We start from the raw sequence: 27,266 nt of genomic DNA, 5'->3' as shown, positions 1-27,266 counted from the left end.
ACTGCTGCAATAGCTGCCTGTGATGGCACTCATTTATTTGGTTTTATTCCTCTTGAAGAAAGGTTCTGGAACTTTGTGGTTTGGGAAATAATCAGGCAGTGTGGTACAAGACAACATTTTGTTTGAGTTTCTGGAGTGGGCTGTAAGATGATCTGGAAATCAGAGTTTTCTGATGCTGCACTGGAATCCTAAATTGTTATTTAGTTTTGGGTTTTCAGCACTTTATCAGCTGCTGGCCTCGTCTGCATTTGTTGATGCAGAATTTGACAATTACAGCTTAAATTTTTCTTTTCATGTTTCTCTTGCTTTTTCTCCTTCCCTTTTTGTTCTCTCAACGAAAGCCTGGAGCTGTCCCCCCCTCCAGTGCAAACCAGCCCAGGGGGGACATGGGGAGAGGGAAAAAGCCCCAAATCTCTAGGCACTGAGGGTGCCAGGGGTGCTCCTTTCATCCCCTCTGACCATCTGTGCCCAGGCTTTAGGCAGCACAAGGTAAATAAACAAAGATGCTATTCTTTTGTGTAAAAATGGAGCTGCTTTAATGAAACACTTTTTGAAACAGAAACATTCATCCCAGGCTGATTACAAAAAACGCTGTGAGGCTTTTGAACTCATTGCTGGTTGAGTCATATCTACAGCCTTTCCCTCAGTAATTAGTTCCCTTGATTTCACTGCAATCCCACCTCTTCTGCTCCCTCTGTAGCAAAAACAACATGGCTTTTTCAACTTTTTAATTGCTGAACAATTTAATTCAAACTGAATTGTAATGTTGAGGAAACACCAGCAATATTCCAGGTGGTGATTTTTCCCCCTGTTCACCTGTACAGTCTCCCTTCTCTCTTCTTTTCCCTACCCTTATCAAAAGTCATGATTAATTCAAATTAAAGTCAAATGTTGTGCCAGGCTGTATTTCTGCTCTACCCTCTCACATAACACAAACACAGTTTCAAGAAGTAAAAAGAAAACATTGTAAAAAGAGCCTGCTGTTGATAAGATATCAATGCCACTACAGTAAAAATCCTGATATTAAAATAACATTCAGAATGCCACATCATAGTCAAGCCTTTTGAGAATCTTCCTCAGGGAAAACAAAATCTCATTCTATTTTCATAAAGCTTTTCTTGCCACATTTATTGATATGAGGGGGAAAAGAAATAAATCTTTGTACCATCCATTGTGGAAAGTTTGGGCAGATTTCTGCTCAGCCAGAAATCAAAGTAGACAGACCTTAATTGTGAAACACCTCACATGGGATATTTTATAGCAGGACAAATAGAAAATGTTTTTTAAACTACTTGTGGGATACAATTTGTATTACAGCTGTCCATAAATATCAGAGAAAGCATTTCTTTGTGCAAGGTGCACAGCGAAGGCAGTCTGGGCTGGGTGAGTTGAGTTCTAATTACTGCAAAAATGAAATGGGAGCAGAGCTCTGGTAAGTTAAAAAGCAGAAAACATCTGTTTGCTGTAGAGTATTATCCAAAAGGCACCATCCCATCAAAATGCATTTGGAGATAAATGTTACAGGACTGGTACTGAATATTAACCATTGAATATTAACCATTGAATATTAATCATTTAATATTAACCACTGAATATTAATCTTTGTGCTTATTAAGCTCTGTGAGCTTCTCTAGGAATAGTTTGATCTGACACAAGGAAACAAGGCCTGGCTTTGAATCTTTCTGAAAATGAGTAATATAAATGCATAGCACTGTCAGTAAATAGCTCTGCCAATACTATCACTGCAATATAAGTTCATTTTAGGAAGAAATGTAGCTTTTTATTATTTTTGTTTCATTTATGTAAGTCTATGGTCCAAATTGTTAGTGTTAGGAAATTTTTGGTTTGTCTTGAGTAAAGCAGAAAACAAGTTGAGCTTTACATTTGGCAGCACATAGATATGGTTTTAATTTAGAGCTGTAGATTGAAAGAGCCAGACTGAGTTGTAGTAAATCAAAAGTGAAACATTGGCTTTTATATATTATGGGACGTGTATTCCTCAAAGGAATAAAGACATTTTCCTGTTGGCCTTGCACCATTTGCATTTCACTGGAAACGTATAAACTTAGTCACAGGAAAAGTAAATCTGTTTTTCTCAGGAGAGCATATCCAAACCTGTCCTTTAGATAGTGAAACATGTAGAAAGGGCAGCTACTGGAGGCTCCCATCCTGCCTGAGGGCTTTCCCATTTTTTCTGGGGCACAAATAGGCTGAACTTTGGCATTGACACTTCCCAAAGTTTTACCACTGCGAATTGAATTACTTCTATAAACTTAAATATGTGTGTGAGGGATTAGTTACTAACTCCAGTCATCAATTCAGGAAAGTTAAGACACTAAAAATGTTACAGACAAAATGTGTTGTAGCCCCTTCTCCAGTTTGAGTTCACAAGTAGCCAAATTCACTGACAGAGTTTGGTGAGTGTCCATGAATAAAAACAATTAAATTCTATTAAATGGGGCCAAATATCTGAACTTCCTGAAATCATTGCAGTGCAAGTTATGCAATATATATTGCATGTATTTGCACATGAGTTTTTGAACAGTGCTGGGTAGAAATATTTGGGGAGGTGTTTAGGGCTGCAGCTGCCCTGAGGATGGACATGGTGTTTGCAGTTCTAGCCTGGCATCATTTGGGCTTGGAATTTGTTCCATGGAATGCTTAAATCCACGGATCAATGCCTGAACTGATGGATTAAAAATGTGTGGTTAGTCCATAAGGATGCTGACTTGGGGAGGGGGTTTTGATTATCAAGGCTGTTTCTTCATTTAATTATCAGTGGAAGTTACAGCTCTGTGGCTGAAGGAAGCTGTGACATAAGGAACAAACAAAATGTGGAGCACAGATTGTTTTAATCACAGAAATGTTCAACTCGTTTCAACAGATGAGAAAACATTTGCGAATCTTTTTCTTTTAATAGCACATTGTTATAATATTTTACATATACACTGTACAACAACCCTTTTGTATCCAAGACTTCCATACAGAAAAAAAAAAAAAAAAAAAGTTCTATAAAACATTCCGTAGTTCATCGGGAATAAAACACGGGGGGGGGGGGGGGGGGGGGGGGGGGGAGGTTTTGCAGGTTATCAAACAGGGGGGCAAAATTCTGTCAACTCTTTTGCTCTTGTACATTCATAAGAAAGGAAGGGAGCCCGCAGGGGCGCGGCGGGTGCGTCCCTCGTCCCGCTCGGCGCCGGCCCCGGGACGGCGCTGCCGGAGAGCGGCGGGCGCGGCGCTGGCAGCCCGGCCGCGGCTTCGGGAGCAGGCGGCGCTCAGGGCTCGCTGATGTCGATGAAGTCCTTCTCGGGGGGCGGCCCCCCCCGGTACCAGCTGCAGGTGCCGTCGCTGCGCTGGATGCAGGCGTAGTGCCGCGCCTGGTGCCCGTAGAGCCGCCGCTCCAGCAGCCAGTCCGTCCACAGGCACTCGTTGGGCGCCGAGATGGAGCAGGGCACCGAGTAGCAGGTGGTGATCTGGGGGCAGAGAGCACCTTCAGCGCCCTGCGGCATCCTCTGCGCGGGGCTCAGGCTCGGAACCGCAAATATTTATTTTATTATTGTTATCTGCTCTGCGCTCACCTTGTAGCATCCTCTGCGCTGGGCTCAGGCTCAGAATCACAAATTAACTGTGTGTATCTACATGTGTCTGCTCTGCGCTCGCCCTGCAGCATCCTCTGGGCAGGGCTCAGGCTCAAAATCACAAATAAGCATTTATCTGCACTGTCCTCACCCTGTAGCATCCTCTGCACAGGGCTCAGTCTCAAAATTACAAATAAACTCTGTGTATTTACATTTATCTGCTCTGTGCTTACCTTAAAGCATCCTCTGCACAGGGCTCAGGCTCAAAACCACAAATAAGCATTTATCTGCACTGTGCTCACCTTGCAGCTTCCTTCTGAATGGCCCTTAGTCTCAAAATCTCAAATAAACTGTGCAAATAAGTATTTATCTGCTCTGCACTCACCTTGCAGCATCATCTGGGCAGGGCTCAGTCTCAAAATTACAAATAAGCATTTATCTGCACTGTGCTCACCTTGCAGCTCCCTTATGAATGGGGTTTATTCTCAAAATTAAAAATACATTGTAAAATAAACATTTATCTGCTCTGCGCTCATTCTGCAGCATCCTCTGGGCAGGGCTCAGACTCAAAATCACAAATAAGCATTTATCTGCACTGTGCTCACCTTGTAGCATCCTCTGCGCAGGGCCCAGTCTCAAAATTACAAATAAACTCTATTCATTTACATTTATCTGCTCTGTGCTTACCTTGCAGTATCCTCTGCAAAGGCTCAGTCTCAAAATTACAAATAAGCATTTATCTGCACTGTGCTCACCTTGTAGCATTCTCTGGGCAGGGCTCAGTCTCAAAATTACAAATACATTGTCAAATAAGCATTTATCTGCACTGTGCTCACCTGGCAGCTTCCTTTTGAGTGGGGTTTATTCTCAAAATTACAAATAAATGGTGTGCAAGGTGACAGGCATTGCTCTGCTCTGCACTCACCTTGCAGCTTCCTTCTGAATGAGGTTTATTCTCAAAATTCAAAATAAACTGTGCAAATAATAATTTATCTGCTCTGCACTCACACTGCAGCATCCTCTGGGCAGGGCTCAGTGTCAAAATTACAAATAAACTCTGTGTATTTACATTTATCTGCTCTGCATTCATCTTGCAGCTTCCTCTGAACTGGGGTTTATTCTCAAAAAACACAAATAAATGGTGTTTATTTACATATTTCTGCCCTGCACTCACCTTGCAGCCACAGCCCATCTGGTACCTCTGGTTCAGGCTCTTCTTCTGAGACAAGGATAAATCATCCCATGGCTCAATGTAGTTGCACAAGTGGATCAGCACTTTGCCATCACTTAAAATTTGCCCTGCAGCATGGAAAACACAAAAAAAACAAAGCATTAAAAGTGGGGTTTTTTTTTTCAGAAGTGTAAGAATACCTTGAGTTTTTAGCTAATTGCACTAAATTGGCCGTAATTTAAATTTTTTTTTTTTTTATTAATTTAATTATAACAGAGAGAACATTCTCCTAATTGCATGCTGTGTGGATGTAAAAGATTGAAGAAGGATTTTTTTCTAATGGTGTTGATAATCTGCCAGCAAGGGGTGGATGCAAATGCAGATAAACTTAATTTTAGGACTGTCTAGAAAAATCTGTATTTACTTGGAACCCCAGACCTGCAGACACACATGAGTGTTTTCTCATGATGCACCTTTGCATTCCTGGGAAAATCAGTGCTGTTGCTTTTAATCAAATAATAATGGCAAATACTGAATAAAAAATCCTTCTATTTACTGATTACATCATTATTGACCTTCACTTCCTTTGAAATGCTCTAAGATTGCTGGAGGAAGGGTGAAAACACAAGATCACACTAAAATTACAGCTGCACACAATGTTTACATCCCATTGTGTTTGTATTTAGTGCATAAATTCATTCATTTTTAGCATATTTTAGCCAATTCACTCTAAGCAGCCTCTTCTGAATTTTCAGGAACATTGATTTTGCTCCATTTTACCTGTTAGAAGATACTGTTTTTTGTTGTTGGCTTCTAGTTTCACTCCACAGAGTGATGAATCAAAAGGGGTGTAGACATACTGGACATCCTTGAGCTTCTCAAATCCTTTAAACATCTGAAAAAGATCAGAAACAGAAAGTCAGTAGTGGAAAACAAGCATGAAAAAAGAGCTGCAAACAAGAGCTGGAAGAGATACAGGGTGAAACTCTTTAAAGAGGGCTCCAAAGTCTGAATTAATGTGAGAAAACACCAAAAACTTCTCTCTACACTTAATGAAATACATCCAAGAGTTTTAGGAGGAAATGAAGTAGGTCTTAATTTTTAAAATTATAGCTTTTAAAACATGCTTTTTTTAGTGGATTTAATGGATTGTTAAAACTTTCTCTTCAAATTATATTCTGCTGGCACCTTCCATTCAAGGGGCAATGCAGGGACAGCATTCACCTCGACCAAAATGCAAATATTTCTCAGGGTGTTCCTATGGGGAATGTTATCACTGCAGTTGTTGGGATCTCCTGGGACACTGAGCATTTCCTGAGCATTGTTTTCATGTTTGGTCACTAAAGCAAAGCACTTTTCCACATCCCAAATTCTCAAATAACCACTGGAAAAATGTGATCCAGCCCTTAGGATTTACACCCCAAAATGGAGAGATTTGGGATCACAGCACTCTTCAGGCTGGCTGCCCCTTCACCAGCAGCTCCAACCCCAAAAAGAAACCCAGAATGAGGCACTGGAAGATGAGAACAGGCTCAGCTGTGTCCCAGCACAGCGAGGAGGGAGCAGAAGGTGCCACCACCAGCACGGTGACATCATGCCACGTGCTGGCAGCTGGGCACAATGGCAGCAGCTCACAGCTGTGTTTGTGCTCCCTCCCAGGAGATTTAAACTAGAAGATGCTCTGCAACACGCTGGTTTTTCTGAAGATTTGTTTATGGAGAGGGGAGAAAAGCCAACGTTGTTGTCACAGGGTGGCTGATCCAAAAATATTAGCTGGGATTTAGAATGCTCAGGGGGAAAAAACAAACAGGGCCAGCCAGAGCAGAACACAGAACAAACTGGCAGCCTGAGAGCAGCAGTGGGAATCACAGAAAATCTCCAAAGTGATGAGGAAAAGGTGTGTGGTACAGAGCCACCAGATGAGCTCTGAGTGTGCTTTGCCTCAAGCTCTCTCCACCTGCAGAAACCTGCAGGGAATGGCAGGGACCAGCTGTTCCATGGATGTCCCAGCCCCTGATCTCACCTCTGAGTTAGCTGTAAAACCCCTAAATCCCCATAGCAACACATGATGGAGATTCAGTTAATTCTCACATCAGTTTAGTGTTGGTTTTCTTGCAGGTTTTTAAGGTTGCTCGGTTGGGTTTTTATTTAAATTACTGGCTTATCTCTGGTTTTGACCTATATAATTGTTGCAGTCATTTCTGAAGATTATAATCTTGTGTTTAACTCAGTATATCTTATTTAATCTTCTCAGTCATATTCTCCCCACTCCTAAAAGCATGGAGAGGGATAAGGTGGTGGGATTTAGGTCTGCACTGATGCATTGTCCATGTTCACCTGAGCTCCTGGTGGGACTTCACTGAAATAGGAAAATAGGGGGAGGATTTGGGGGACAGAGAGAAGAGAATCTGCTACTAAAATCTGTATGGACACTGACCCTGTCCACCTGGGGGGTGGAACCAGCACCAGCACACGGCTTTGCTTTAAGATTTTAGAATAAGTGTGACAACCAAAAATATTATAAAGAAATATTCAGTTATATATAAATCACTCTATCATCTTCTCTCTTTAATATAATGCTGTAAATGTTGCAAGAACACAACAGCAACTGAAAACATTTATGGCTTCTTGACATGCCAACCCATCCCTACAAAATGAATAGCTCCACTGTTATTTTTTTTATTTCTGAAAATGAGTATCAAAATGATATCTCCTATTTCTGTCTAGAATAGCAACGTTTTAATGCTAAGCCTAATGAACTGGATTTAAAATGAGAGAAACAGAATTTAAGCCATCCCATTAATGGAGCAGCTCAACAACCCTGAGAGAATAGAGCAGAGAAACAGCAGCATTGTGCTGAATGTTACAGCCAAATATAAACCCACAAGGGTTCTGTGTTCCCTTTTCAAGAGGGGAGAATTGATGAGGAAAATGTGAATATCTGAGTGGTCTAAAAGCCCTCCCCAAAACCCACACTGAGGTGCTAATTTTGGTGAGTTTTGGGGATAATTTTTGACATATTTTGTAGCTGAAAAGAGATGATTGCAGAGTCTGTTCTTCTGGCTGTGTTGTGTAAAGCAAATTCTTGTCCTGTGGTCATGGATTAGCCAGAGCCCTGAGCTCAGGGACATCCCAGGGACATCCCAGGGACATCCCAGGGACCCTGCAGCTTGTGGGGCTGCACCAGGAGAAAGCAGCAGCAGCACTTGGGAGAAGGTGGGAATGGTGAGCAGAGAATGTCCTCATTCTTTACAGGCACTGTGGAGTTAAATTCTTTAAAATGCTGTCACCCCAGGTGAGACATGGTGTGATCAAGCTGCTGCTCTGTCCTCAGCAAACTGAACCATGGTTCAGCATGTTCAATTTTTACCCCAGTTGTGTTCTCTGGGTGTCCCAGGAACCCTCTCTGTCACTCCTGTGGGGTTTTTCAGACACACTTGCCCTGCTGGGTTTATTTTGGTGCCACACTGGTAGCACAGGTGACCCCACAGAGCTCCTGTTTTCCAACCCAAACCCTTCCCTTCCCCAAATCCCTCTGTCCCTGGAGCAGGGTCCTGGGGCAGGGGAAGGTTTGGTCCTGAGCTCTCTCTGGTCAGAAGGGAGGATCTGAGGGGTTGGGGCTATCACAACCCCTCTGTTGTTAATCTAAACCTGTGTGTGATGATGTAAAGCACCTTTTATTAAAAACCAAATCTCTGCTTTGTCCAGGCCTGGCTGCCTTGCCCTCTGAACCTGAGTAGAATTAAAGAAACACTTTAACTCCAAAGTGAAAACTCCAAAGCAGTTTCAGTACACAAACATATTTCAGAGATTTCAGTGTGCTAAAGAATGGGATTACAGGCTGAAAAGAATCACTCAGATTAAACCTCTCATTCTTCCTGGTTGTGCTGAGGCATAAGATGATTTGCATTTCTATGAAGTACCTGAAGTGCTGCAGAGTAGCAGCAGAACATTAAAGTGCCAGTGGGAGGAAACGGAATTCTCTGGCATTGATGTACTTATTTCTGTAAAGAAACATTTGAATATATCCTTAATATTTAAGAAGACAGAAAGTGGCAGATGGTGACGAGCTTTGGGGCTTGTTTTAGCAAGGAAGAGACTGGCTTGTTGAAATTGCTGTAAAACCTTAGCAGAAGCCATGTGTGATAAACATCCTGGTGAATACTTTGAGATATTCTTGTTTACCAAAGATTCTTCCTGCTTAAACTCCTGTGAGGGGATTTGGTCAGTGGATGCAATTGAGGGGTTGCATTATTTTTGAAAGCATGTAGCCATACATAATGATCTTCTGAATTGTTCCCAGTAAATTCAAAAGTGCAAAAATTATAAAATAATATCCAGTGAAAAATGAGAGCTTGGAATTACTTTGAAAACCAAGCAACCCACCTCACTTGTGCACACTCACACATTTGAATTTAGAGAGATTATTTAACTCCCAGAAAAAGGCAAATCATGATCATTTTAACTTCAGTGAGAGTTTGATGGTGACTTCAATAGGCTCAAGACATGTCTTTTTAAATTTATATAAATTTATATATTAATGAATATATCTCCTTATTGGAGCTGAACAAAGGGTGGGGAAATCCCTGTGAGGCTCTAAATCCGTGTCTTTGGGTGTTTGCTTCCCCAGCAACATTCATACAAATGGATTTTTTTTAATGTGAATATGAGGGAAGGACTCCTGGCTCTGAAAATATCCCTGCTGACAATGAACAAAGGGTTTGCTCTCCCAGCTGGAGGTGCTCCCCTCTCCTTGGAAAGTTTGGGTCATGCAGAGCTGCCACACCATCAGAGCACAGGTGATGAGGAATCCTCCAAAATCACATGTGCTGACACCATTCACAGAATGAAGCACATTCTTCAAAATTATGAATAACAGCATTTTTCATTACAAAATATCATTACATAGCAAAAACCTTCTGAATTTTTTTCTTCCTTTCCCCTTTTTTAATCCCTCCTGTGATTTATTCTGTGTAGGTCATCTGGGTCTAACTGTGAGGGCAGCTGGAGCCTTTTCCAACTTTCCCAGCATTTTGGGCTGAATTATTTTGGGCTGAAAAATGCAGAGGTTATCAGCATTGAACTTCAAAAAAGCTGAGTGGTTCCATGTACCTTTATTTGTTTGATTTCATACCGGATCATTTTGTGGGTATCAAGGGGATCATCACTGGCAGGAACCACCTTTTCACTGGATATTTTTGCTCGGATCACTGGAAGAGACAGAGAGAGAAAAAGAGAGATTTAAATGCAAATGAGCAGATGCCCAACTTTGCAAGCAAAAAAAATGAAAATGGTATTGATAGATTTTAGCATTGTTTTGACACTTCAGCTACAAGTGGATTTTAAGAACACCAGCTGAGCTCCTGAAAACAAAAGTAAGTGGGCTGTCTGTGATGTAAAGCTGAATTCCCAAGAATCTGGAAACTTGATTGACATTGCCACTCAGTTTTGACAAAAAATGTCCATCAAAATCTCTGGAAGACTTGAATCCCATAAAATTTGACAAAATACCCATCATTATAATCAGTGAGCAGAGGAAAGGGATACTCCTGCTGATGACAGAATTGTTGATCAAATAAATAGACTCGAAATAAGCCCCTGAAAGCCTGTGCTAGGCAAGATGAAAGCATGGATTTCATGCATGAAATAATCTTATTTCACTTTTCTGAGGCTTGGCAGAGCATGCCATTAGTTGTGTTAACCTGTAGAAATCAATTACTTCCTGTTTGGAGGTACTTAATTTATTTCCTGTTCTCTAATCAAGGAGAGTAGGAGATTTTATGAGAGAAGAAATTGGTTCTTTCCCTCTCTGTTTGAGGCTCTTGTGTGTGATGTTTAAAATACACCAGTAGTTCTAAGAATATGGTGCATGGCCAAAATTCCCCTGAGGATTTTATTCCCCCAAAATTAGTGAGAGCCCCATTTTTGCTCCATTCTGGATGGTCAGCTCCTGGGTTAGAACAGTCTGTGCTTGTGGAGAGACACTGGCAAAGCCAGAGCACAGGAAAGTTTTGTGACATCAAAACCATGTGTTCTCCCTCAAAAATCCATTTTTTTTTTTACTAGACTGACCTCATTTTTATCATATTTAACATCACAGCTAAAGAAAAGGAATAGGAAACCCAGCCTGAAATGCAACCAGGTAGAGTCAGTCCCACCCAAGCCTGGGCAATTTCCATTTCCTCACTAATTAGCTGAGCAAACTGCATGGAATAATCAACGTGCTGGAGATGCCTTCCAAGCTCCAGCAGGATTCTCCCTCCTTCTGAGCCATTAAACCCTTCTTGAGGAGCATTTCAGACTTCTTGGGAGAAAAGAGTTCTTTTAAGTAGGAGCAGCAAATTCCTCATTTCACGTGGAAAGTGGCAGCATCTCTTTAATCATCTGCAGATGTGAGCAATCCCACAAATTAACTAAGTGTCTGCAGTGCTCTGATCTCCTTCCAGGGGAAAAGTGTTGTGGGTTCTGTGTGCTCTTCCCTGCTGGCAGGGACAAATTAGGATGGTGTTGTTTTGTTTTGAGATGCTCTCCTTTGCATCATTACTCCCGGAAAAAAAAAAAAAAAAAAAAAAAAAAAAAAAAAAAAAAAAAAAAAAGAAAAAAAAGAAAAAAGGGATTTCTCATTAAAGAGTCTATTCAATTCTTCAATTCTGAAGGGAAGTGTTGAGAAAACATTATTTTCTCAGTACCATAACATGGTTTATATGCAGGGAATTTTTTCCTGCCTACCCAGTGTGGGATAATTAAAACTACTTTCCCCACATGTTTAATGTTGAAACGTTGTGCATTTCCATATTTTTATGAAATTCTACTTGCTAGCACATGAGAGGAAGGTTGTAGATAATCCCTGATAGCTCCAGGGGTCTCCATGGAGTTGTGCAAGGCTGAAAGTGTAACGTCCTGGGGTTTGTTGTGAAGAGAACTTTTACTGGGTGTGCAGAAGAAAATGAGAAGTATTTTTGTGTTGTGCATCTTTCATTTGTTTCTTTGAGAGAAAGCTTCCAGATGGCAAAAGAGGACAAATTGAGAGATTTTTTTTTAACAGTAAGAAAGTTTAATTGTCTAAACTTTTAGCTATTTGGGTTTTACCAGATTCAAACGCACAGAGATCATTTGGCGCCTTTTAATTCTCCTTGGGTTTCTTTTCATTCCTATTTTCTGTGCATTGATATTTTTTTGCCATCAGTGTCGTCTAGCTGTCTCCTCCAACCTCTGATTCATGTGGTTGCTCCTGTTTTTAACCACAAGCACTTCCTGGAGCATTCCTGGGCATCTCCCTCTCTCGCTGGCGGTTCGGGGGGCTCAGGATTGCTCCGACTCTGCACTTCTCTCAGGACATGGCTCCAAGTGTTCCACGGCTGCCTTGGCCTCTCTGTGCCAGGGAGAACAGCCTCTGCTTGTTCAGGAATAATGTCATTTCAGCTCTTATTGCTTCCTTATGAGGAATTTGCATCCATGGAATATGTAGGCAGAGATTTCACATTCCAGTGCCAGTAATTCCGAATGGCTCGGATTCGTCCTGCACTGACAATACAGACCTTAACAATTCAGTAGGAGGATGGAGCTTTTCTGAGGACTCAACTTTGATAAAATGTCATTTTTTTTATCCTCTCTTTGCAGCTGTCTCAGGTGACTGAATGAAAGGAAAAGAATTTGAGGTATAGGAGGACAGTGCTCAGCCCAGGCACTCAGGATTAGAAAGGTGTTAAGAATATATTTACTCTTCTTTCCTGAGTAATACTGTAAACCAGTAGAAGACCATTTTAACTGTGTGAAAGTTAGTTTGTCATTTGATATATTTGTGTTGATACACTCAGGAGAAAAGTGTCAGGGTTGGTAGAATACAAAAGTCTTTGTATGCAATAAGGGCAGAAAGTGAGGCATTAACAGCATCTTTCCCAAACCTGGGGGATTTCTCTCTGCAATTAGCTTCACTAATTAACACCTGTAAATAAACTGTACCACCACCTTGTGTGATAGACATTTTTGTGATCATAAGGAGCTACTTTTATTACAGGTGCATCTCCCCACTCTGAGGAAATTCTCTGCCATGAGATTGATTTTACTTCACCACAGTGACAAAAACAATGAAATATGAAAGGAGAGAAGACAAAAGAACTGAGCAGCGCCCATTCCAAGGCAGAGATATGGATGGAATCTGGATAAACCAAATCCTTGTACTTTGCCCACTGAAATTCATATATTCCCTTAAAGTGATGTCCTTTTAATACTCTGAGTTGTCTCTAAGGCAATAACTGAGAGAAAACTGTTGAATGAAAAATTACTCTCATTGTTACAAGTTGATATTATTAAATACTATTAAATAATTTTGCACTACAGTATTTAATATTTTATATATTATTACTGTACTTAAACAAGAGGTGAGATTATCCTCAGGCTACTTTTCACAGTCCAAGTGTTTGAAGACAGACAACTTTACTCAGCTAAAATAATCAATTTTACTACTCCTTCAAAAAAGGAAAGCAAGCTGGAGTTTACTCCCCAGATAAACTTTATAATCCTAAGAAGCAGGAGGTAAAGGAGAAGGTAAAAAAGTGATGAACAAATAAGGTTTTTTCCTCCACTCTCTGTTAAGTATCAGCAACTGCATAGTGAAAAATAATTATCTAGGAAGATATTTAAGATACTGCTGGATATAAGAACGAGAAATTATATATTTTATATAAATCCTTATGTACATTCTTGCTTTAAATAGGAAAATAGATAAATAGATAAATAGATATAGGTATATTGAGGAAGCATCTGTGTTTCAGTTGTGTCTCCAGCTCCCTTCAGGTTTTTTACAAGCTACATCCTAGCTTTGTGAATAGAAATGTGATCTCCACCTCTTCTAAGCAGTCTTCCTCTCAAGAAATCAGGAATTTTTAGTTCCTATCTCACAAGTTTATAATCACAATCAGCTTTGCTAGAAAAACCTTGAAATGAGACTTCAAAAACTATGTTGACAGGAAAAGATGTAAGCTACTACAAAGTTATCATCAAGACTCATGAAGCTTTTTTTTTTTCTCTTATATTTTAAAGCCTCAATTTAGCCCTTTAGTTTAATTACCAAGAATATAAAGAGTAATATTTAAACAGTTCTTTCCACCTGTCTCTTTCATGTCTCAAGCTGTTCTTAGATGTTCCTCTTGGAGGGACAAGGAATAAAGAGACCTAAGTGAAAGTGTGTGGCTGTTCCATGGTTGGACTGAGGATGGCATCCTAAATATTGATTAAAAACCTCCAAAAAGTGTTTATTCTGAAACATCACATCAATCAGAGTGAGCAGTATGAAATGTAGCAGAGCTATGGACACAGAATAGGGATGTGCATCATTTTGAAGGACCTTATATTCAAGTTAACTTCTCTCTATAAAAGTCTCTCCTTTCACCAAAATGAAATCACTTTCACTTACAATCTGCAGCTGTTCCTGCCCACACTTCTGCTGGAAGATTAACTCAAACTTCTATCATTTATCTATTTTCTATCTATCTGAACTTTCTCCCTCTTTGGGGTACAGGAGCTTAAAACTTGTTCCATAAATGTCGCAAATTCCTAGAAGACCCCACCCAGAATTTTGGTAAAAGGAAAATGCCACAGTGACAAGTGCTGGCGCCCCAGTCACAGAGACCTTGAATTTACGCAAATTCAGTTCAAAAAATCATCTTGCCCAAGAGTGATGGTTTTTGGGAGTGAGGGAGAAGAAGGTTTTCATTTTCTCAAAAATATATATATATAGACTTTTTTTTTCTCAAAAGAAGTTATTGAGAGATTATTTTGCCTCATTGCAATACTTTTGTGAGATCCAACACTGTTTTACACATCCAAAGGAGTCCCAATAACTCTGTTCCATTTTCCCTTTCCTGCACTAGTGCAGTTCTGATTCCAAGTTACTCAAACATGGTTGGAATGTGACATTGGCTCTGTCTTGGGTTTGTGCATTGAAAGAATTTGTCAAAAGAATGTGCAGAAGGGTCCACATGAGGGGTTTGGAGCTATAAAGGTCAAGTTTTGGAAAGAAAAATAAAGTAGAATAGGAGAATAATAGAATAGAATTTTGAGCATTAAAATACTAGAGTAAAGCAAGGAAGAGGTGAAGTGGCTCTGGGATCTGCAGGCCACGTGCTCCTGTCCCTGTCCCTGTCCCTGGGGTTACTTCCAGGTGTGTTGTGTTTCCTTTATTCTGCTTTCTTAGATGGCTGCAGCAAAATAGAAATCCATTCTCAGTTCACCTGGGGCAATTCTTACAATTTTACATCACCTGATAAAGATGTACCTGTCTGTTTTTAAGAACTCTCATTGAAATAACTGCATAACTTTCTAATTTCCTATTTTCTATATCCTAATTTATTTTACACTCATATAATATAATCTTCCAGAACTGCATAAGCTAATCAATGGTGTAATACTGACTATTTTCATTTGAATGTTGGAATAAAGTGCTTAGAAATACCCCAGTGCAGTGCTGGTTGTGGCACAGGTTTTGCTCTAGTCAGAATAAAACTTAGCCATGAGTTTTCCATTAACAAATTTTCTCAACCAAAGGGCTGATGGTTTCCTTCAGGGGCTTGCTGTGGGATTAAGAAAGAAGGGTTTTTATTAACACCCTGTCACCACAAGTGCTAAAATTTGTATTCTGGAAGAGCAGACTGAGGACAAGTGTGATAATGAGATTTTCAGCAGTGCCCATCTTTGGTTTGGGTGGTGAATGACTTCAGAGGGCTCAGAGACAGAGCTGGAAATCCCAGAAGGGGACTGGAATTCATGGGGAGAGCAAAGTCTGTGTGCAGCCTGGCCAGCAAACTCCCCTGCAGCTCAGATTTGCCTCCACTTGAAGCCAGGCACCTGGACCTGGCCAAGAGTTTAAATGTGAGCAACCAGAAAGAAAAATAACTTAAATTTTATGAGCAGAACCACATCTACTGCAGTCACCTAAAGGCCAGTTATGGTTAAATAATGCAAGGAGTCCAAGAAAATCTCTGGAGAGAGGGTGTGACCACATTGTCTCATTGAACTTGGTGCCTGGAGGGCACAGAGCTGAACCCAATATATTATTGTCCATTCTTGGTATCCTGGGGGAGAATAATGGCAAGGAATTCTATCAGAGCTGCCAAGGAACCCAAGAACAGCCTGGAACACTTTGGTTTCAGGAGTACACAGATATGACAAAAATATCCTTTAGACAGGGAGTTAGACATCTGAGACACTCAACTTTTCTTGCAGAGAGGGAGCAGAGTCAGCAGGCAAGGAGAATGAATAATCAACCTCAGAAAAGAAAAGGAATCTGCACAGAATTTGTCACAACAGACCAAAATCACTGAACCTTCTTAAAGCAACACTGCACAAGATGGAAAAGGTAGAATAGATATCTTGGATAGAATTCTAAATTAAACATGGTCTGTTGGCTGCTGATTTATATTGCTCACAAAACCTCTAAAATGTACAAGAGGTTGTAAAATCTTCCTCCATAATTACAACAACCATCCCATCTGTCCAGCATTGCCACTCTCCCTTTCCCTGCCTTTTTAAAATTAAACATTCTGGATTGTTCAGTGGTGGCAGAGATTTACTTGCCATGTTTGCTTATGGTAAAGCTTTGATTCCCACCACTGAAAAGAACAAATGAACTTGCTTAAATACTCATGTATACAGAAAATACTGTGATTTCTCAGAATGCATATGAGAGGAAGAAAGAAGCATTGGTAACACAGACTGAAGCTCACAGGTGTGACTAAGGCTACCAAAAAGAGGCAAAAGTTATTGACTGATTGACACAAAATAATGTTTGAAAAGAATTAATTTAATACCCCATGTGTACCTTTACATACACACTGATATTTTAAAAGCAGATTATTTTAGAGATAATTCTGGGGATAACTAAGGTTTTGTTTTCTTAGTGTTTCAGTATTTGATTTGCACATGTTGGCTTCCATGAGGAGTGGCAGTGGTGCCAAGTCAGTCATTTGAAATCTCTGGGAATGTCTGTGTGTATTCCATACATCCCTGGGAGCAGGGACCATTTCTGCCTGAGCAACCATCCCTGCCAGTGCCCCCTGGGTGATTTTATGGCTCAACAAATTGCCTTTAACCTAAACATTTAAGACCTTTTCAAAGCAAGTCCCTGCACAGCAAATATTCTGGGTTTATCTGCTCATGCTGGAGGATTTGCCAACTGCACTCTCATGTAAATGCCAATATTTTTTTGTCCTTTTCCCAGTTATAATTGCCTTCATTTTTCTCTACTCTGAGTCCAAAAAAGAAGATCTGCTAGGGCTGGAACTCTGTCTCACATGTTTTGAGAGAAAAGGTTTTACTCTCTGTTTGCAAAAGCTTTTCACTGCTTCAGGTATTTGCTTTACAACCTGGTGGAATGTGAATCCTTATCTTCATGGATAATAAGTAGCCTGAGTTAAACTCAGGCAACTCTCACTTTTGCAAATCAATTCCTATTTAATTGGATATTTCAGAATCTGGTTGTTAGGAATTTACTGGGATGCTTCCAGTCAGTTCCAGACCACCTCTGCCATGGGTGTCCATGTTTTACCTCCAATTGGCTTTGCTGATTTTTGGTTTTTTTAAGCAAAACTTGCTGGCCACCATCACCACCTCTGGAAATAGTTCCAAATATCCACTTTTAAATTCCTGTACAGAAGATTCCCAGTGTTGGGGCAGGGGTAGGCTGGAAATGGAATCTGGGCACTGGGTGAAGACTGATGTGTGTCAGAAAGGTTCAGACAGTGTTTGTGGGAGGTTCAAAAGTGACTCCTAAATTTCCACAAGAGTGCTGCCAAATTATTGATGGTACTGCCAGGTTGGGGATGGGATGGATAAAACTTACAACCCCAAGAAAAATTCTGGGAAAATTCTCCAGTGGCTCCTGTCACAGCCTTGGAGTGCAGGTGTCCCACACATGAGGCTTTCAACATCCAGGAGACTGCAACTCTTCTTTTGCAGTGTTGATTTCAGAATTATTATTTCAGAATTTTCAGAATTATTGCACAGCTTTGAATGGTTTCACACTTCAGGAGAGAGAGAGAGATGTTTACTTCAGGATCTGCTGAGGTGCTACTTCACCCTGATTCTTTCAGGAGTGGAAACCCTACATTTTTATTTCTCTTTAGAGAACAAGTCAGTGTTGAATACTCTTTGAATGATCTTTAAACAGCTGGAAAAGAACAAATATTTTTAGCAATGGCTCATCTATCAATTAATCTTTCAACAGGACAGAGCAGCAAACAGTAGCTTCATTTCCAAACTATAACTCAACTCAGATGTTTGGGGCTGTGGGATGATTTCAGTCCTAGATACAAACAGAATGAGCAAAGCTGGCCCAAAACTGAGTAAGAGTGAAAAAAAAATCTTCATCTCTAGGTTTGCAGGATGGATTTCTTATCTGTAAATCTGCACTGTTACTCTTGCTCCACAATTCCCAGATCAAAAGTTGGGGAATCTTTAGTTCAAAAGATGTTCCTGCTAGTTGGGATATAAATTTTCCTGCTTTGTATTCTTGTTTCCTGATATTCCATCAATAAATGCTTACAGTCAGGTGTAAAATAACTAAACCATCAGCACAGTAATCAGTTGAAGCACAGTTCCTAAAATCATGAGAAAGAAAAATTGTGGAGTTTTCTGAACTATTTGAACAGAAGTGTTTTGGATTTGTAAGCACAGAGCTTGTTGAAGAATTTCCTGTAACTTTAACAGGATTTTCCCTTTATTCTATGGAAAGCAATGTCTAGAAGAGCATTTCTTAGTCTTGCTGATGATTCCAGTTGCATGAGAAGATAAGGGTGGTGAGATAACAAACCTATCTGTAACTGAGAAATCAAAGCCTTACAGTGAAATTCGTGACTTGGACTAAAACTCCACAGAGTTTTTTTAATTTTTCGAAGACTGAAAGCCCCATGGATACTTTCAAAGCTGATAAAGCAGATACCAAGGACTTTTTATTAATTGCCTTGTGATAAGGAGACTAATTTGCACTGCATGGTTTCTCAGTGTAAATGCTTTGCAGAATTTGGTAACTCTGCAGGTTTTTATTAAGAGAGACCTGTTCTAGTCTGCATCCAAACTGCATTTCCAGTTCAGGCTTTCAGGGTGTGGAAGACCAAGATTTCTGCTCATTAGGACTCTCAGGTAGGTCAGGATTTTGTGCATCCCTGTGTTTTTGGCTCAGGATGCAAAAATTCCTCGTGTTGAAGACAGGAGTTGATCAGGTTTGGCTTCCTTGTTAAAATGGAAGATTATGTTGGGGTTTTTTGTGGTTTTTGTTTTTAATTAGAAGAATATATTAATCTTATGAGAGTGAGGTTTTAGAATCTCATTTCTATAAACTTTCAAATAGAAGAGATGGATGTATTTTTAACAGAAATATGGGATTCTTGTAACTTAAATATCACCTCAAAACTACCCTGATTTCCTGATGTTGTTCAAGGTCAGCTTTATTTTCACAGCTGCTCCTCGTGTTACCAGAAACATTTCTCTCTGCTTCACAAGCCTCAGATACCACATCATTTGCCTGGTAATCAACATCTGCCCCATTTCAGCTGGAGAATAAGACTCTCTTTATGCTCCCAAAGCTGTAGAAGAACATCCATGATGTTATTGTGGATTCCCACTCATGGGGCCACAGCCCTTCCTCAGGGAGGAAGGAAGGAACCCCACATTGCCAGAATAGTTTTTAATGAGAAACTTTGGGATTAAAGTTGGCACATTAATAGGATTAAGAGTTTGGCAGCCTTTCATGGGCTCTGTTTTATATTATTTAATCTTTGTTTCTAAGCTTGAGTTTTGTTTCTCCACTCACTGTGTGTTTGAAATGATGGGGTTTAGTTTCCCAGAATTACAAGGAATGATTTTAAATAAAAGTAACTCAGTTTTTTAGTTTTCTTCTGAATCTAGAGCACACTCAGCAACAAGTTGGTGTGACTGAGTTACTTCTAAAGCAACCAGTAGAATTAATCTGAAATTTCATTTTATTACCCAATAGCCAGCTCTGGGGTTTGTTTTGGTTTTTTTTTCACTAAAGCTAAATTATGATACAGTTTTCAGCTCTGTTCTAATTGACAGGAATGTTGTGCTCAGTGGATTTGGCTCCTTAAAATCCCATCCTGTTGTTCAATTTTGTGATGCCACCTCATTTTACAGCCACGACTTTGAAGAGTTGGGAACACTGCCATGAAAATCCAGAGGGAAGGAGAGCTGGGCTCCCCCAGACTGAGCCCCATTTTCCTGCTGAAATGCAGAGCTCTGAAGAGCACTCATCCACAGAATGCTGGGAATCATTTCTTAGACTGCATGAGATTGGCAGTGGGGTTCAAGTCTTGAATCCAGCACTGAAAAGTGAGTTAGGAAACAAACTTTCCATGGATTTTTTAAGTTTTCAAAGTGTTTGCTCCTGTCCTAAACCCCCAAGTAGATGTAGGGTTTTTGTAGTTCTTATCCAGGTCTTCTTCTTCCTATTCCCAATCAGGAAGTTCAGGCTCCATCCTAGGAAGCTGTTTCATTGATATTTTAGTTAAATTTATTTTCACTATTTAGCTGTGAAAGGAAGCACTCAGTGCCACTCCCACAGCAGCATTCCAGGAATTCATTAAATGGGAATATTGAGGTTTTTCACTGGGTATTCAGGTACAAATACACAGAATTGTAGTCAGGGATTGACACCACAGCATTCCTGCAGCCAGAGCAGCCAGCTTTTCCAGGACTTTTGCATTTTTTAAAGCATTTAGAAGTTTCAGGATGTGATACCAAGCAATTTATGTGCACTGCAATTATTCCTGACTTGCCATCCATGGGCATTTTTACCAGTCATGGGTCTTTGCAGGGTGCCAGGTATTTTTTCTTTTCTCTAAATGCATCAGAAGCTCCTTTAAACTAAATTAAACTTCTTAAAATTCACGTTGTCCAGTTTTGAAAAAGTTTTATTTGAAAGTGCTATTAATATGTACAAAAGTTAAATTAATATTGATATGCATAAGTTAATATATTAATATGCATAAAAGGCAGTAAGGAAAATTAATTTATATTTGTTTTGTACTTAGAGAAGAAACATGGTCCTCTTTTCTCTGAGTTTGACAGGGTGCTGTACAGCCAAAATAGATGAAAGATAGGTTAATTTTTGAATAATTTTTGTTGATGAACCTAACATTTGTCACATAAAAAATGTGGATATAGGGAAATATGATTGTGAATGATTCCTACCTGCCAACACAAGTCTCCTGAGCACTGGTAGGACACACAGGACTGGGATTCTTTTTTTCTCAGCCCCTTGCTGAGGCAAAGGCTGAGATTTGCCTCATTTTCAGCCCCTCTGCATAAACCTACCAAGATTAGTTTTGAAATTAATAAAATTCTAGCTTGTTTTGAGAGGATTCATTGGTTCTGGAGATGTAACTGGCAGCTCTCTGCTCCAGTGGCACCACTGCTGTCTCCCCACAAAAATCCTCCAGGAGCCACACCCAGGTGGTTTTTTGGCTGTTTTTTGGGACACAACTGGAGCAGCCCAATCCCAGTAGAGCCTTTCCGTTGTCCAATTCCCAATTCCTGGAGCAGAATTCAGCTCCCACCCCTGTGTGTGAGCCCTGAGGGATGGCAGCTGCAGGTTCCCTCCTGCTCAGTGACAGTGGCTCTGGAAATGAGCATTTCTGGCACTGGTTTGCACCCAGGGGAAGGAGGGGGTGCAAAGCACTGGGATCTGCCTCTGCTTGGCAGGCCAGGAAGAAAAATGAGTTTTTCATGCTATGGAGAAGTCCAAAAAGCTGTAGGAACTCCAGGATTCTGTGAGTCCAGGTCAGGGGGTGTCTGCAAACATCACCCATGACCCAGGATCCTGCCAGGAGCTGTCCTAGCCAAGCAACAGCATCAAAAGCCCAGATTTTTAACAGGATTCACAGAAAACTTCACAAGAAGCCAAGATTTGTCACCCCACTGTATTCTGGGGGGTTGTCACTGCTTGGATGGACACTGTGCCCCCAGATGCACAAAGGGCATTTGCACAAACTGCTAAATTTGGTGTCAGAGCTCCCCTGGAGGGGCTCAGCAGTCTGGACCTGCCCAGTCCCACTGCTCACTGCAGGGAGTACAACACAACAGAAATAAACAGAATTAAATAGAATTAAACTCTTCATTTCACTGGTCACCTTCCCTCTCCTCCCTTGGAAGAAGCACCATCCCCATTTCCAGTGCATTCCCCAAAGCTGATTTTTCCCACCAGGCAAAAATTGCTTCCCACCTGATAATGTACAAATGAATCCATTCCAGCACAAAGCTGGATATTACATGGCAGAGAGGCAAAATCGTGGCACACTGAGCCATGAAAGTTTTCATTAGAAACTCACTAATAGAGAAATAGCATGTTGTGATTATCTCCCAGAAGAGCTGACTCTGAAAACTTAATTCTGGACTATTTAAAGAAAATTTTTACTCTTATGTTTAAATGTGATTAAAATTTAATATATCATCTGGCACATCTTTACAATGCTTGATCTCGGTGATCTTGGGAGATTTTAATGGGCTGAAAATGCTGCCAAGCTCCAGCTGTAAACTTTCCATCCTATTTTGAAATATGCCACTCTTCTCCAAAGCTGCAGAACTGTTTCCTGAAGCTGTATTTTAGATATATATATAAGTATTCAAGACCTGTTAGTCATTAATGTTCAGTGAAAATATATTTTTTGATATATTTTTAAGAAAAAGCAATAATAAGACAGTTTAAATCAGAAAGAATATAACCAATTTTGGAAGGAACTGTTGTTACACAGCTAAGAAATGTGGAATATTTACATATTTCTCCTACTGTCCAAAAAATAACCCAAGGGGAAAAACCAGCATGAATTTAAAGTGCCAGACTTCAGAAAGGAATCAGTGCTGTCCATCCCCCATTTCTGTCTCCAGAACTGAGGCCAGGATGACAAATTCAGTGGCAAAAGGGAAATCTGTTACCTTGGCACTATCTGGTAAACTCAATTGCATCCATGTTTCTCTCCAAAAAAAAGGCAATTATCCAAAGAGTTTTCATGTATTGGCTTGGCACTCCAGGGCCTCAACTACTGAATTTGTTATTCAACACCTCCTTCCCATGTTTTTGTGAGGACAAAACCTGGGCATTGTGGTCAGCACTGATAATGAACATTGACATTGTGTTTAATTAACCCTCTCCATTGCCAGGGAAAGCCCTCTGGGAAAGCAGAGGGGTTTGCTGGGGGTGGAGGAGTTCAGCACATTTCAGGAGGGCCTCAGCACCATTTAGAAGAGCACAAGAGGGATGGAGCTCTGGTTTTGTATAAAAGGTGTGTCTCTCATGGTGCCAGGCACTTCTACAAATGAGGAGTTCCCTCGCTCTGGAGTGAAACTTAAAACTGCTGAAAAACTCGTGAAAAATTCTCTAATCTGCACAAAATCAGATCTCTGAGGCTCTGTGAGAAAATGGACAAACCCAAGGTCAGGTAAAAGGCAGGACTGGCACAGCACTCCTGATTTACCCTGGCAAATCCCACAGTTCTTCCCTGCCTTTAACACCTGCAGACCTCTCCCCCCATCCCTGATTTTAGGCAGGACCAGGGGCTCTCCCTGACCCCAGCTCTGTCAGACATCCCCTGAACTCTCTCAGCTTACTCAGGTTCTGTGCTGCAGGTTCTGGGGGATTTAGAGCCACAAAAACTTCCTGGCAGTGAAGGACAAAGAGTCACAGCACCAATCACTTTAGCTTGTCCTGACTTCATTAATTTCTGTGCTTGTTTTCCCTTGGATCTCTCTAAAATGCTGTTGCTGAATGGCTTCACACAATCAATTAGAGATTTAGGTAACATCAATTCAATCCCTCCTCCTACATCAAAGTCATGCTGGAGGAAATTAAAAATATTGCCTTTACACAGTGGCTGAAGGACATGTGATGGTTGGTAGCTCCATGAGCAAGTTGGAGACTTTATTCTGGTTTTACTGGGGAGTTTTGGGCCAGGTTATATTTACTTTCAGAAGATGTGCTGGGAAATCCTGCGAGGAAATCCTTGTTTGTGTTTGTGTCCACAAAGGATGAACTTAATGAATTAAATAATTAAAGAATTAGCTGGAACAGTGTTGCATTTTAGGCTATAGGTGAGCCTAAACATAGTTTCTCGTGTGATGGAGAAGCAAAAGAGAGAGAGAGCTCTGTTTAAAGAAGCACTGCACTTACATAGGGCAGTTTGTGCAAAACAGAATAGAAAAAACTCATTGGTCCAAGAAAGCAACACCTCTTTGACATCGTGCTTTGTGCAAAATATCACAAGATACTCACACAGCTCTCACATCTGCAGGTGTTTAATCATTGTTATAATTTATTATCCTTGTGCAGCCTGAGAAACCCAAGGCTTCAAGGCTGCTTTTCCCTGGTTCTCATCAGTATCCAGGGACAGAACAGCCTCAGCACATGGCTTGGAACCAGGTGGTTCCTGGAGGACACAGGTGTGTCCCCAAGTCACAGGTGTGTCCCAAAGTCCACAGGAGTGTCCCCAAGCCCACAGGAGTGTCCCCAAGTCCACAGGTGTGTCCCCAGAGCAGCTGTGCAGGCACAGCCCCAGTTCCCAGGAGATGAGCAGTGCCTGGCCAGGGCTCCAGCCCGGGGTGCCCCTTCCTGCCAGGCACAGCTCCTCTCCTGGGCACAAAGGCTGCTGGCACCAGCCTGGGGGAGCTGCTCTGCCAAGCTGCTCCCTGGAGCTTCCTCTCCAGCTCCTTCCAAGGGGTTTCACTCTGTTTGTACAAAATATTGTGGCCAAAGCACATGCAGAATTTCAGCCATGAACGCCCACAGCAGGTTTTGTATGTGTGTGTGTGTCCATGTAAGTGTATACACAAAAATATGTGTGTACTTATTGATGGGAAGGATTCCCCCCATCTCCCGTTTTAATGGTATTTTCAAAGTGTAAATAGTGAACAAAAGGATCTTTGACATAAACATTCCTCAGCCAAAAGAGGAAGTTTACTTAGATAGGAATATTTATAGGAGTGAGAGCTTGAGCATCAAGTCCAAACATTGTAACATAAAACTATCTTCAGTATTTGAATAAAACATAGCATGATACAGTTCCTATTTGTAAAACACACCTAAGAAATGAGTAAATATCAATCTATAACACCAGAATGGCTTCCCTATGAATTAAAATATTAATTAATGTGGCCCATAAGAAACATTTTGAGTTTCTTTTATACTGTAAAATTGTTAATTTTGGAAAATTTTTACATGAAGTTCATTGAGAAACTGTCACTTTCTCATGCACAGTTAAATGCACATCTATTTAGCTGCAGCACAACTTTTATTTCCTTTCACTCCTTAAACACCTCCAAGCATGTAATGCCTGGTGGAGGTACCTCCATGAAAGAGATTGCTGAACATGGGCAGATTAAAAACCAATTTAACTGATGGCCACAAACAGGGCTCAGAGTTTGTCATGGCCACAAAGATTTTCTGTCAGGGCATAAAAGCAATGAATCAGTATGCAGAAGGTATTGCCTGCCCCATAGAGATGCTAATTCTGTGGCACTTTGGAAACTCATGTTCTACATTTACTCTTCACACCCCATGGAAGCTAACCAGCCTTAGCCTGAGCTAATGAAATCAAAAGGCTGCAAAATGACACATTTTCTCAAAATGTCACATTTTCTCATCCCCCTGCAGCCTAATTTTGGGGTCTTTAGGCTCTTTCTATGAGTTGTTTGACAACTGGGGTGCTGTCATGAGGCACAATTGTCCCAACACTGGGAGTTATGTTCACACAGAGTTACTGGAGCCACTTTATCTGCAGAAAAGAAAGAGCCTATCAGATTCCTGCTCCAGAAAATGACAGAGACCCCCAAGAATAAATTAAAGAAAGTATGGAATAGCAGAGCAAAGCTCAAAAGTTTCTGCAAGTTAGCATTTGAGACTTACATTTTGTGATCCTTTTGTTTGTGTTTTGTTTTTTCTCTGAAGGGCTATAAAAATACCTGTATGAACAATTTACACATTGCAGGCATATTTAGATAGAATACTGTATATATAGCAGATGGAATATTTTATATATAGCAAATACTGCTATATATAGCAGTAGATATTTCAAAGCCCAAATATTCCCTGAGGACCTAATATACAAATGTATAAAATAAGTTTATATACTTATATATTTTAATAATAGATATTATTTTTATAAAATATATGGAATATATAAGTATATAAAATAGACAATATGAAAAATATAGAATATATAGAGTGGAAAAATATAAATATAGAAAACATAGAAAAGATAATGTAAAAATGTAGAGAAATATAGAAAAATATAATATATAATATTATATATAATATATACTATAAAATATAGAAAATATAACGTATAAATGTAGTGAAATATAGAAAATAGAATATACAATGTTATACATAATATATACTATAAAATCTAGAAAATATAATGTGTAAATGTAGAGAAATGTGGGAAAATATAATATATTTTATATTATATACTTATATTTTATACTTTATATTATAAAATATACTATATACTATTCTATATAATGTATACTATATAGTATATACTATATAGTATATAGTATATACTATATACTATTTAATATAATTGCATGTTATTATTATATATATTATATTTTCCATATAAAATATATATTTTCTATATAGAATATAGAAATATATAAAATATATAGAATATAACAATATATATGAAATATATAAGATATATCAAATATTTAAAATCCATAAAAATAGATTAAAAGGAAATAAAAAGCCACTCTCCAACGCAGCAACCCCAGCGATTTATACCCACAAACCCTGCTGGAAGCAGAGCAACCCCTGGGATGCATTTCCCCGCAGCAGGGGCGGTGCAGAAGAGCTCCCGTGCCCCGTTTTTGCCCCGTGCCCGGTTCCGAATCCCCGCGGAGCGGCACTCACCGAGCGCAGCATCGCACAGCAGCTGCTGCGGGTGCGCGGGCGCGCAGCTGCAGCCGGACACGGCCGCGGGCAGCGCCGCCAGCGCCAGCGCCAGCACCAGCGCTGCCCCTCGGCCCCCGGGGCTCCCGGGGGTCCCGCTGCCTTCCCGGATCATGCTCCGCTCGGGGGAAAGGCTTTCGTGGAGCCGCGTGTGCCGGCGATGCGATGCGATGCGATGCGATGCTGAGGGATGCGCCGCTCGCCCCGGGATGCGCCGCTCGCCCGGAGCGCTCCGCTGCTCGCCGCCTCCAGACCGCCCTGGCTGCCACCGGACCCTCGCATTTATGGCCCCGGCGCCGAGCCCCGGCTCCGCCTTCCCGCAGTTCAAAGCTCATTTATTGGTGACATCGTCCCAAAGAAGCGGCGCGGCTGTGGAAATGTTAATCGCCCAAAAAGCTTCCACAAAAACAGCTTTTACGCGCGTCCGGAGCTGATTTTTCTGAGCGTTTTATCTCGTCCGAGTAAGTTTGCGTCCAGTTGGGATTTAGAAGCCAGCCCTGCGATCCTATTTTGGGCAAGTAAACAAAGCTGTCCTGTTTTGAGCTCAGCCCCCGATCTTCCCCTG

General features: G+C 40.7%; 2 protein-coding genes and 1 long non-coding RNA gene across 3 annotated transcripts in view; 1 reads left to right on the top strand and 2 right to left on the bottom strand.

Annotated features, from left to right (window-relative positions):
- SYN2 (synapsin II) overlaps positions 1-27,266 on the top strand; it is a 149,851-nt gene that overhangs the window by 76,417 nt on the left and 46,168 nt on the right. The gene's annotated exons all lie outside the window — the stretch shown is intronic.
- On the bottom strand, positions 510-26,845 carry TIMP4 (TIMP metallopeptidase inhibitor 4). The gene is made up of 5 exons (XM_079316804.1): positions 26,663-26,845; positions 9,862-9,959; positions 5,530-5,644; positions 4,753-4,877; positions 510-3,473 (listed from the first exon to the last, which is right to left on the bottom strand). Exons 1-5 carry the CDS (start codon positions 26,814-26,816, stop codon positions 3,276-3,278), a joined length of 690 nt encoding a protein of 229 aa, XP_079172930.1. The 5' UTR covers positions 26,817-26,845; the 3' UTR covers positions 510-3,275.
- LOC306807342 lies at positions 3,651-4,742 on the bottom strand. Its single transcript, XR_013775699.1, has 3 exons — positions 4,415-4,742; positions 3,881-3,963; positions 3,651-3,811 (listed from the first exon to the last, which is right to left on the bottom strand). It is a non-coding gene; the product is annotated as an uncharacterized lncRNA (long non-coding RNA).

This window comes from Erithacus rubecula (assembly GCF_903797595.1).
Source record: "Erithacus rubecula genome assembly, chromosome: 13".
Lineage (NCBI taxonomy): Eukaryota > Metazoa > Chordata > Aves > Passeriformes > Muscicapidae > Erithacus > Erithacus rubecula.
This window is presented reverse-complemented; position numbering and strand designations above follow the sequence as displayed.